Consider the following 12,038-nt stretch of genomic DNA (forward strand, 5'->3'; position numbering starts at 1 on the left):
AAAGGATGGGGTAAATCGAAGGATGCTCGCAATCTCGTGTGCTTGTCAATCGCAGTCTCTAAACCTTTTCGTTTCATCAGTCAAATCTGTTGCAAAAATCCTAAACAAGAGTACATATATACAGAACAGCTCAGAAGCTGCCATTATTTCAACCATAGGCATTAACTAATGCAAAACATATCTATTTTGAACTTGGCAACAGAAAAGCCACAGTTTTCAACTAAGCTACCGTACAGAATTCAGTCATCTTGTAACATACACTCTCCCCAAAGCTAAAAAGAAATTAATGTATAAAAAACTACATTGTTCAGCTCTGCACGAGACAACCTCCCCCCAATAACTAGAATGATAAACAGAACAAAATGGGGAATGGCGAAACATCGAGAAATGGCAATAAAACAAAGAATAACTTACATGTGGAGATATACTATATAACATATTATCATATAAGGGCCCGGGCATCAGCAGGATTGAAGCACGACAGGACCAACCCAGGTGCTAAACATATCACTCAATGCCACCTGAACTTCGCTCGAACCATGTTCGCAGCTTATCAGGCCTGCAAGAAGGGGGAAGAACTGGCCAAGGTTCTTCTCAAAAGACGAGTCACCGAGGCCGCTGATAGCTTGCAAGGTTGAGACAACAAGAGGTGCCCGGGCTGCAAGCTCTCTCCGCTTTGAAGAACCGACCGGAATAAGCCAATGACCAAGTGGCTGCGCAGCACCAGAAAGCTGAGAGGGGTTTGCGGTGCTCAGGTACACTTCGAGGACTTCTTTGCATAGTCCAACAAGGTGGCTTTCCACCTCTACGCTCCCTTCGTCAGGAGATCTGTCCAAGCAAATGTTCTGGAGGATAGACAGACACAGCTGATATGACTCATTCTCGAGGCGTAAAAGAGGTGGGTCCTGCATTTGGGTCATGGAGCCCAACTCCTGCAACTTGGACCGCAGGTCATTATCACTGTTTATTTTATGAGCATGAGTAGCAACTGTGTGCAATGCCTCAAAGAGGATCACAGTGTTTTGTGATGATAACCGAGCTCTGTACATGTTATATATCTCCATCACAGCCTACAAAAAATAACATGAAAATAAGTAAACAGGGATCATGTATCATTTGAAGAACAATGAAATGAAGAACTCGGTACAAATCCACAAAGATAGGGCTATGAAACTAAAGGCTGTTGAGTGGAAGGTTAATAACAAATCCTGTAAACAAGTGAAATTAGTGCAGAATTTGTAAGTTGCAGTCAATATGACAATCTTGTAAACAAAATAAATTAATGAACATTAATAAGGTTGATAATTAATTCTCCACAAAAGTACTTCTGCTGTTTCTAATAAAGAAATCATCAGGAAATCATAAGATGAAAAGAATATGATTTTAAACAAAGATCAACTAAGAACTAGTTTACCAAACAACTGTTCTCAAAAGGAAATAGTACAGACCTGAATCAATAGGAGTTGGACAGCAGCCCGGCATTTGGCATCACCAATTGCAAAATACAAGTTCCTTGATCTTGAAGCTTCTTCGGTGCCATCCTCCAATGGTTGAGGCTCATCTTCTCTCTTTTCTGAAGAGCCTCCATTTTCTATTGGTACATTTTCAAGGTAAGCTCCAGATGCAATATAAGAAAAATCAGGAAGGGTCTCAGTGGCAGCTTCTTTCAACGACAATACCACCTCTAACCATTTTTCATCAACGAAGACAGATCCAGCACTGCTCATCAAACGAACAAATGCAGCAATACCTATGCCAGCAAGACTCTGGTGGGGACGCTTTATGAAACTCGTCAAGAGCGAAAGAACTTTTCTAAGAAGAGGGTTAACTGTGTCATAGAATTTAACAAAGAGGTCCACAACTAGCTGAAGGGCCAAAGTACATGTCTCATATAGCCATGCATCCTGATCAAGTTCTGAAGGATCACTTTCCACATTTTGTCCTTGTGGAGAACTACTAGATGGATCAATAGCATGACGCACATAATCAAATATTGGGAAAAGCACTGAATCAAACACCTTCTCCCACAAAGGCAAGGAGAAGAGATGACCATGGTTTCTTAATGTGTCAAATAACACCTGCAATGCACTTTTCCTGATTTCAGGTCGTAGGTCAAAGGTAAGTTCAGACAATCCTGCATGGTTTTGAAAAGCCGGGAACACATTATTCCTACTATTTGTACACAGCTCAACTGAAAGCAGCAGTAAAGGTGCATGCAGAACAAGAAAAGGTAGTTACCTGCTAATAAAGGAAACCAAAAGTGTATATTATCATCCTTATCAACAAGAATTGCAGTTTCCTGCTTTCCATCCTTGGTCAAACGAGGAGAAGGTGGATTTTCCTTCAACCTTGAAGAGGATCCAATGTCACCTTCTGCTAGCTTTGCCGCACAGAATCGAAGAAAACCGATTGCATTAAGGCTTATATCCTTGTTAAACCTACTATTAGTAAATGCAATAAGACAGTTCACACAATCAGTGAAAGTTGTTGACTCGGTCTCAGTAATGTACGGAAAGTACTCCCGCAATATCTTCTCAATAATTTCAAATGCCAGGAGTACAATATTTTTATGGTCATCATATGATGCTGTTGCAAAGACCTGAAAAATATGTAACAAATAATCAATATTCAGAGGGATGAGGAATGAAACAAATCAGACAATCAACAATTAAAGATTCCATACCATAAACATACTCTTCCACCCTGACTTCACATGACTAACACGTGCCAAGACCATTTGGGAGACACATCTGATGATTAGTTCTCTGATCTCAACAGCTCGACTCTTCCTCATTACAACAACAAAAGGCTTCATAAATTCATTCTGGAAATTGTAGTTAGCCAGCTCTTCTCGTTCCAGAAACTTCATTGCCAGCTGCCTCAATGAGTCCATGGCAAATATTGCAATTGAGAGGTTTTCTGAGCAGCCAATTGTAACGAAAAATTCAGACAAGACGTGCCATATGCTTGACCAAACAAGCCTGATGCGGTTCATATTGTAGTGCCTACATGAGAAAGGGGATAATGATCATACATTGTCTATATACTAGATACAGATAGAACAAAAGTATGAAGACACATGGAATGTGAATATATGAAGTCCAGGACTCACGCAATCTCAACAATCTTTGTCAGACTAAAAACCCGCGGATCGGAAGCAGATCGTAATTCCTCCATGGAGACTTTACAAAGAGCCTTTACAAAGTCAATTATGCCTTCACTGTTGAGTTTTTGACTTCTTGCGAATACACGATTCATTTCAGCCATGCCAACTTGTTCTAAGAGGCTTGTCACCACATTGTTCATTTGATCAACCCCAGAAGCTTTGCCACCCACACCAGCACTATCATAGGAACCTCGTTTAGAGGTTGGACCAGCATTTGGGGACTTCTTTTTTAAAACAGGAAGAATGGATGACTTGGTCTGTTTTGATTTATCAACATCTGGCTGTTGCAGTGCGAAGAAAGAAGCATCTGGAGGAGCACCTTCTCCTACGAGATGTAGATTTTCAAAACGAGAAACACAGGTTAATATATGCTCCCATGCTTCTTGCAAGTAATTTCCATCTTCATCTGCAATTAATAGAATTGCCTGCGAAGCAATCCATCACCACAACAAATTAGCATGAGAACATCGAAAACATATTTTTATCATTATGCAAAAACTGATATTAAACCATGCAATTAGAACCACGGCATATGATTGCAACAAAAAAACATAATGAAAATTTTAAAATGTCAGCCAAAAGGGACTAAGATTAAAATTTGACTGAGTTAATTTTAATGTTTCCCTCCACCATCTGCCTATCCAGAACGGCAGCAGCTCACAGTTTCAATGACAATTATCCAAATGATCAGTACATGCAACTATACAAGACATGAATACAGACTATACAGTATCTCTAACAAGTACAGGTCTTGTCTCTTCCATCACCACTAAACTAAAAAATGACACAATCACAAACATTTAACATGCATGAGACAATTGAACAGTCCTATAACATGAAACAGCCAAAGGGAAAAAGATACAACTATAATCCTGAAGCCAATATAAGTGATACAAAACATAAATGTTTCACAACAATAACAATACTAATAGTAGCAGCTCTGCCGTGATAACAGCTAATCACTACTAATATTTGCATCACAGCAGGTAGAACATACCTTAATGGCTTCAATATTTTTCTGCTTGATATCTGCAGCAGAGTGAAGAGATGTAAACTTAGCAAGTGAAGTGACAAATGCATCCCTTTGAGTCTTCATAGACATAGCTGCAGTAACGTGGATTGCGCTGCGAAATCCTTCAAGGCACTGGGCTATGACAATCTCATCGTCACTCTGGTCAAGTGGAACACTGAAGGCAGCAAGCATAGGAGCCCAGCAAACCTCAACCATGAACTTCAAGATTACCACATCTGTTGCTGGATAAAATACTGACCTAATTCATTCATAAAACATTCCAGATAAATATTTTACACAAGACAAACCCAAAAAGGACTTGTGAAATCTAATGGACAGAAAAGAAAAATGACCAAGGAAAACATGCATTTAGTGTCCATAGGTATAGAGCTATCCATCTAGACATCTACCATGACTTACTCGGACATGCGAGCCTTTTCTTTGAATTGCTCCTGCATATGCTTAATGAGATCATCGCTTGTCTCCATAGGTGAGTCTCGTTTGCGTATGACAATATTAAGAATGTTATCCAATCCAAGAATTTTGTTAGAGTTTGTTGATTTTTGCTGTTGGGGAACAAATTCTTCTTCTTTCATTTTAATCTCTTTTTTCCAAATCCTTTCATACAAGGACCTCATAAATTCCTCAGGCAGGTCTTTCCCATCATCAATACCTCGATTGTTTCTGATGAAATCTTCTGGTGACATCTGCATTAATTAATACATTACAACAGAACCAAGAGCTGTGTAAAGTGTATATCACTCAAATACTTAGTCAATAAGAAATATACCTTATTTTTAACCATCGGATTATGTGCATCAGTGTTCAGCATTATGACTGAATAAGCAAGGACATAAGCTGTATCTGCACTGGAAAAGGCCTTTGGGTTACATTTGCAGTAACGCTCTGCAAATTTTTCCATAATCCGATCAATCTTTTGAGCTTCTCCAGGCAACCTGAAACCTTGAAGAAAAGCTCGAATCGCTTCATCAAACTCCATGCCTTGAAAATCAAATGAATCCACATATGAATGCATGACTTTGAGGGATAAATCTTCCCTCTCCCCTAAATAATCTCCAATCATAGTCTTGTTTAAACCAGAAGCACTTTTTAAGAAAGCAGCTATTTCCTCAGGTGACTCCCCCACCTTGTTGGCATTTATTAAGAACTCAATTCCCTTTCTGGGCTTCCGATTAAATAGAGAGATACCTTCCTGCCATTCATATAAATCAATCGACCAAATACAAATGAGAAAAAAAAGAAGACAAATATACAATAGAACAGCAGCAAATCATACAGCAAAGGATAACATCCAGCACACTCCCACCAACAGATACATATATAAATAAGTAAATAACTAAATGTGTAATAACATCCACCTGAAGTTCCATCTTGTAAGCTCGGCGCTGCTCCAAAGATGCAGCCTCTGAAACCCCATTTGACATTTCTGAATGAGAATCAGATGCTTCACTACATTCATCTCCATTATCCTCTGTGTGGGGAAGCTCATGTCCTCCATCATTATCGTTTTGCTCTGACTCTACATTAGGAGAGTCAGGATCTGGAATTCGTAGCTGCTTATTCATCCAATCTCCCATGGATCTCAGAATAGCAACTAAGCATTTCATAGCTTCACTTTTCATTGTGGTGTCCTGGGGAGGAACTAATGTGGTGGACAGGCCTGCTGGAGGCCCTTGAGCTGTTTTTAGCAGACCATTAACCATCCTGTAGCCCATTTTTTTTTAAAAAAAGATACATATGGTTAGTTTTTTTAAAAAATAAGAACCTCCCTATTGCCCAATTAGGGTTATGTATAGTACCTTTCAAATATGTTTGATGAGTGTACATCACAATCATAATTAATAAAAATGTCTACCAAGATTTGAGAATCAGCACAGAGCTTTTCCAGAAAACGAAGAACAATCAACTTTGCTTGATAATTTGGTTGAGCAATATTTTCCAAAACTCTCAGAATGATCATGGGAAAGAATACTCCAATCTCTGCCTTCAATCCTGGTCTGAATCTTGCAACCAAGCTAATGAAAATGGAACAAGATAGCTGAAAAACTATCATATGTGCTGAGGCACAGTTCTTCAAAAGCGAAAGGCACAGATACTGTTTGATAGCACCTAGGAATCTGAATAGATTGAGACAAAATAGTAAGAACGTATAGAAATATTCTGAGAAAACAAGCATCAAGAAAATAGGTAACTCTCTTTAGCTGATATAGAATGATATGACAATAGCACATCTAATATCAAAATACAATTGCATTACTTACATAAACCAAATATATTGTGCTCATCACATATTTGAAAAGAAGCTGCTCAAAATGGACAGGTGAATAGTAATCATCATTCGCAAACTATGTTCAACATTTTTATTTCAATCATTTCTTAGCATCAAGTATCCTGACTTGACATCTAATCATAGTGATGATTATGGTCATCTGCCATGAATATGTTGTGTCCTTCCAATTATGTAAGCTTCAGAAGAGTGAACAAGACAACCTAGCTGAACAGCGTTACACATTAGTCCATACGAAGTGACTGCACAGTACGTGGGACTGATCTCATATGAAGTGCTTAGATCATCTCCATTTGTCCATTTAGACAACTAGCCAAAACGATTCTTCTCCATATCTGCTAAACACTCCAACAGCCTCTCCATTTCCAACTCTCTAAATCCTAACGGCTAGTTCCCTCTCCAAAAAATGCAGTTCATACAAAATCAGGCTCCATTTGGCGCAACTCTAGCTCCCAACTCCAAGTTACCTAGAACCGGAGTTGTGCTAAACGGTAAAGATTCTAATTTTTTTAGAGCGGAGTTAGCGGAGCTGCTCCTAAAAAATGAACTACAGTGGTGGAGCTAGGTTTTTGCTAATACAATCAGTTACAAGGGTATTATTGTCAACCTATTCTCGAACCTCTCTTTTTAGGAGTTCTAGAGCTGACACATCTAGCCAAACAGTTTTGAGCTGCTCTCCGGCTCCTATAGAAGTTAGCTCCCACTGGAGTGAGAGTTTAGAGTTAGGAGCTGGAGTCCGAAGCCCTACCAAACGGGGACTCAATACCAACCTATACTTGCATGTCAAGCTGTTCCTTTTCTTAAGAAAAGTATGACAAGCTTTTGCTAATACACAATCTATACTCTATAATAGCTGGGAGTGAGAGAGAGTAAATGATGTGAGGGGAGAAAGGGAAGATGTGTGGGACCCATGTGTGGGGCCCACGATTGGCAAGAGAATTTTTGTGGACAGCTTTGGCCAGCTGGATGGCCAAGCCATCCGGTTAGCAAATTTGTTGGAGCTCGGATTATGATCAAAATTGCTAAAATTTGGCTTGGTGAGGCAAGTATCAAGTATCAACTCTGTTGAAGATGCTCTTAGCCATATCATGCTAGCATATAGTTCTTGAGGACACAAATATATATTCCCAGGGTAATCCTTTGTGTGCTTAAGTGGTGGCAAGGTAGCTGTCACATGTACTTAAGCAGTATAGGGTTGGGTTTAGTGAACTTTCGGCCCAAGATTTCAGTGTATTATAAGTCAATTTTTATGGCTTCACGGCAATCACATCTCTAATTGTTTTCAGCTATTTTCCAAGTATAAAGTAGGGAAGATCTAATGCACCAACTTAAATACAACACAACAGGTTGCACAAAGCAAAATGACAGTGCAAGCTCGCCTACACCTCATAACATATGAAACATACAGAATTGAGGTCATCGTCTTGCAGAAACTCAACTATTATCAAAGAAAAGAGTACAAGGAATATATGGCCACGAATCTTTTCCATAAAAAGGTTATAGTACATTGGCATCTATAGGGCAGGACTTTCAGTTCATCAACTTGGGCTTCATTTTGTCAGCTTAACTAGTTGCCATTTTGACCACTCAAACAGTTCAGAATGCCAGCAGCATAGAAGAGCACCCGACTGTTAGGACAATTGACCGATTGCACAGTCCACTAAAATTATCAGTCAAACAGTCATATACCTTAATAGGGCAGCCTAACACTTATATCAGGACTGGTGCTATTTTCTTGCCAACAGCTGTGACTGATGAAATCAACATCAGCGTAGAAAAGGCGTGGCATTGTTTTATGTTCAATGCATTCCAATCTCAATTTTCATCATTATTTCTGAAATAAAAAAGAAACCACACTACTCTAACTTCCATAAAATGACAAAACAAGAATATCAAAATTGACTTCTGGTGCATATTTTTACATAGAAACATTATCCAGTATCAACAAATTAATCCAGCTGCGCTACAATTAGCAAATCAACGCCTGGTATTTTCAGGATGATTGGTTAAGATCTTTTTCGTTTACTTAGACAGTTGGACGTTAGTACACCATTCTTCATGGAATAAATAATAAAGTGGTGTGCCAGTTTTTGCTTGACGTTGCTGATGAATATAAAGATAAACTCAGATTACCTCAGCACAAAAAAATGCAGATTGAATTTGGGTAAAGAGTATTTGTACCTCTCACTGGTCCGGAAAACAGCGCCAGCATTTTCAAGCAATATCTTGAGAAGTTCAAGAGCAAGGATCTTCCCACGCATAACAATGGGATCAGCTGGTGCATCCTTGGGAGGTGTCTTCATGGAGAGCTTGCACAATGCACGGAAAACCAAGAAAGCGTCTCTTCGCAGTTTATTTCCAATCCTCACATCAGCATCATCATCCAAAGTTCCCACCACTGCCCCCTCAACACCAAGCTCATCCTTCCGACCCTCAAGAGCAGACTTGTACATGTTGATCTCCCAGTATTTGGCGTCTAGCATATCTTTGTCTGTTGAATCAAGCAAATCTGCCGGATGTGCCCCTTCCTCTGCTGCTGTTGTCTCAAATGCGCCATCATGGGCCGCTGCTCCACCTGCACCTGCAACTGTGGACGAAGTCGTCCGTGCCAGCGGTGTTAGTGCACCATCAATGTCTCCAATGATCTTCGAGATGAATCCCTGTACAAAGTTGGCATCAGCAGCAGGCGATGAACCAGAAGCAGCGTCAGGCAGCTCGATCACGTCAGCCACAACGATGGGTTGCACAGGCACCGTTGAGGAGTCCGCCTCCATGCGGCGGAACACGATCACCAGCATTTGCACGAGCGACGCCTTAGCAGTGGCCTGGTTCACCACGCTGCGGCTCCCCAGGTACATATCATAGCAAGCACGCACGGCGCGGAGCAGGCAATCTCCATGGAGGCGCACGGACGTGGAGGTGACCGCCGAGAGGAGCGTCTTGAGGAGGAGGAGCTCGATGTGCTCGTCATCAAGGTGGAGCGCATTGCAGGCGGCATCGAGGAGGGACGCGACGAGCTGCGCCGAGGGGTCGGCGGAAGGGTCAGCCTCACCATGGATGTAGGAGTGCGCGATCAGCCTGTGGAGCAGCTCGAGCCCTGCCTCGGCGAGCTTGGCGCTGCCGGAGCCGAGCGCGGAGGTGATGGGGCCGAGGAGCAGCTCCGAGTCCGCGAGCGACAGGCTGCGGAGCGGGCCCGGTTGCGAGGAGGAGGAAGTGGGCGTCGTGGGGCAGGTGGGCGTGGACGGCGCCTGCGCCGCCGCGGCCGGCGGCGGGTTCTGCAGGCGGTCGAGGATGGACTTGGCAGTGTGGGAGAGCTTGGAGTGCGCCTTGTTGCGCCACGAGGCGTTTTTGACGAGCTTCTCCAGGAAGGGCACGAAGGCCTCCACGAGCCGCGGGTCGGACTCCGGCGGCGTAGGCGGCGGCACCGCCGCCGGGGAAGCCATTATTCCTCGACGGATCCGGTGGCTGCGGCACCGCCGCGCCGGGTGGATCTGGATCTGGGCGGGGGCGCAGGAGAGTGGTTCGGTCCGGGGGCTTTGAGGTGGTTTGGATCGGCGAGTGGAGGTTGGGGAGAAAGGAGAGAGCGGAGAGAGAGCGGAGAGAGACCGTCGCGTCGCGTGCGTAGATTTGGCAGGGGATTCTCTTTGCGACGGGTCTACGAGCAGCCTCTGGCTGGTGGGGACGCGTGCCTGTGGGCCCCTCTGTCAGTGGGATATTACTGTTGGTTTCCGCTATTAAAAGGGGACGATTAATACGCGGGTTATCGAGAGATGCGAGGCGAGGTGACTGAAATCGGGGCTCACGATGAGTTGGCGGTGGCGGGGCCGAGGTGCCTAGGTGGAGGCCTCTTTGAGCTATGGCCTTTGGGCTGCACATAGTTTGGGCTTCTGTAATGGGCTCCGTAAATTAGGCCCAAAATGTGGTCCAGTTCAGTTTCATTTTTCGTAATAATAATTGGCGGACGAATGCTGAGCAGTTCGTGACTTCGTGGTAACAAGAAATTAACGCATGGCGATCATATGAAAACCATGGGCAGCATCACATATTCACGTCATGACATCCTAAGACGCATGGAATGATCTACAGTGGCGTGAATAAATATCACCAGGCGCGCGAAAACACGCAATGTTTCTTCACTAACCTAGCCTTTTTCGATTGCGCGCAAGAGATGATGCGTACGTGCAGAAGATTTTGCGTCAGCTGACAGGCCAGTCGGTTGTAAACAAGTTAGAGCAAGTTCATTAGTACAGCCAACTAATTTATTTATAATCAATTTAATATTCAACTTATATAATAGTTGTCTACATAACATTAAATAAATGGTCCCACATGTCATACACATATTTTGTCTTGGAGCTCGTATGCAGCTGGCTACAAATTAGTAGTCCATCTCTCTTTTCTCTTCTATTTTATCTTTTTAAAATATGCTTACAGCTGGCTTATAGCCTGCTATTGTTTCTGCTCTTAGGCCTTATTTAGTTCCCAAAAATTTTTTTTAAAAATATCACATCAAATTTTTGGATACCTAAATAAAGCATTAAACATAGATGAATCAAAAAACTAATTGTACAGTTAAGAAAGAAATCTTGAGACGAATCTTTTAAGCCTAATTAGAAAGTGATTAGCCATAAGTATTACAGTAAACAACATGTGCTAATGACGGATTAATTAGGCTCAAGAAATTCGTCCCGCGGTTTCTAGCCGGAATCTAAAATTTGTTTTGTAATTAGACTACATTTAATACTTCAAATATGTATCCGAAAACTTGATGTGATGTTTTTGCAAAAAAATTTGCAAACTAAACACCACGTTAGTACGTTGATGTAGGAAGTTGGCCAGAATATGTACAGAAATTAACTATCGAACGCACTTATACACGGTAGTATTATATTACCATAATAGTGGAAATAACTGAAGAAACTTGATGTACGCCAGCATTACGAGTATTTAAACATCACATACTATCTTCATTCTAAAATATTCAAAAGATTTCTTTATGATCACTTGAATTGTCATTTTTAAATTTTAAATCAATTAAGTTCTCTTTCTAAACATCTGATCGGCTCTAAAATCATTAGAATGATTGAAATCATGGGAATCAATACATAAATGTTTATATTATGGTACAAAATTTAAATTTTATAAATACTTATATTTTAGAATGGTTGGAGTATATAATAATTCAATTAGGCATTGTTTTAGATTTATTTTGGTTTGGGAAATTAAATTAATAAAATCCAAAGCATTTTGTTTCTGTGAGTAGTCACAGAACTAATTTATGTTTTGAGAACTACTTGCACGAATTGGCTAGCTCGGGCAATCACAATTGGCTCGTTAATTTATAATCGACACTATAAATAGAATATTTTGGGTTGGGACGACCCGGCTATAACTCAAATCGAGCTGAGGTGAATCATGTATTCTTTTCTTAGTTTTTTCTTTATTTTTATGCACACGTTTCTCAAATTGTTAAACATGATGTTCTCTAAAATATTTCAATATAGAAGTCCGGTATATTATCTTTCTAGAATAGATTTTCAATTTTATAATAA

The 12,038-nt window shown here is 41.2% G+C and overlaps 1 protein-coding gene across 1 annotated transcript; it reads right to left on the reverse strand.

The window, feature by feature from the left end:
• Positions 1-124: 124 nt before the first annotated feature.
• On the reverse strand, positions 125-9,939 carry LOC102704683 (brefeldin A-inhibited guanine nucleotide-exchange protein 2). The gene is made up of 11 exons (XM_006649670.3): positions 8,668-9,939; positions 5,999-6,316; positions 5,558-5,903; positions 4,969-5,391; positions 4,599-4,885; positions 4,164-4,437; positions 3,113-3,591; positions 2,684-3,005; positions 2,239-2,599; positions 1,449-2,134; positions 125-1,070 (listed from the first exon to the last, which is right to left on the reverse strand). The coding sequence occupies exons 1-11, from the start codon at positions 9,927-9,929 to the stop codon at positions 462-464; spliced, it is 5,367 nt and encodes a 1,788-aa protein (XP_006649733.2). The 5' UTR covers positions 9,930-9,939; the 3' UTR covers positions 125-461.
• Positions 9,940-12,038: the final 2,099 nt, after the last annotated feature.

This window comes from Oryza brachyantha, chromosome 3 (assembly GCF_000231095.2).
Source record: "Oryza brachyantha chromosome 3, ObraRS2, whole genome shotgun sequence".
NCBI classification, from domain to species: domain Eukaryota; kingdom Viridiplantae; phylum Streptophyta; class Magnoliopsida; order Poales; family Poaceae; genus Oryza; species Oryza brachyantha.

What these genes read in the sequence shown, in the direction of transcription:
- LOC102704683 (XM_006649670.3), bottom strand. Translation starts at nt 9,929, where the DNA reads ATGGCTTCCCCGGCGGCGGTGCCGCCGCCTACGCCGCCGGAGTCCGAC. An exon ending in AAAATATTGAAGCCATTAAG is followed by an intron (nt 3,592 to 4,163) that starts GTATGTTCTACC and finishes ATTGCTTCGCAG; the next exon opens with GCAATTCTATTAATTGCAGA. An exon ending in GGTGGAAGAGTATGTTTATG is followed by an intron (nt 2,600 to 2,683) that starts GTATGGAATCTT and finishes CATATTTTTCAG; the next exon opens with GTCTTTGCAACAGCATCATA.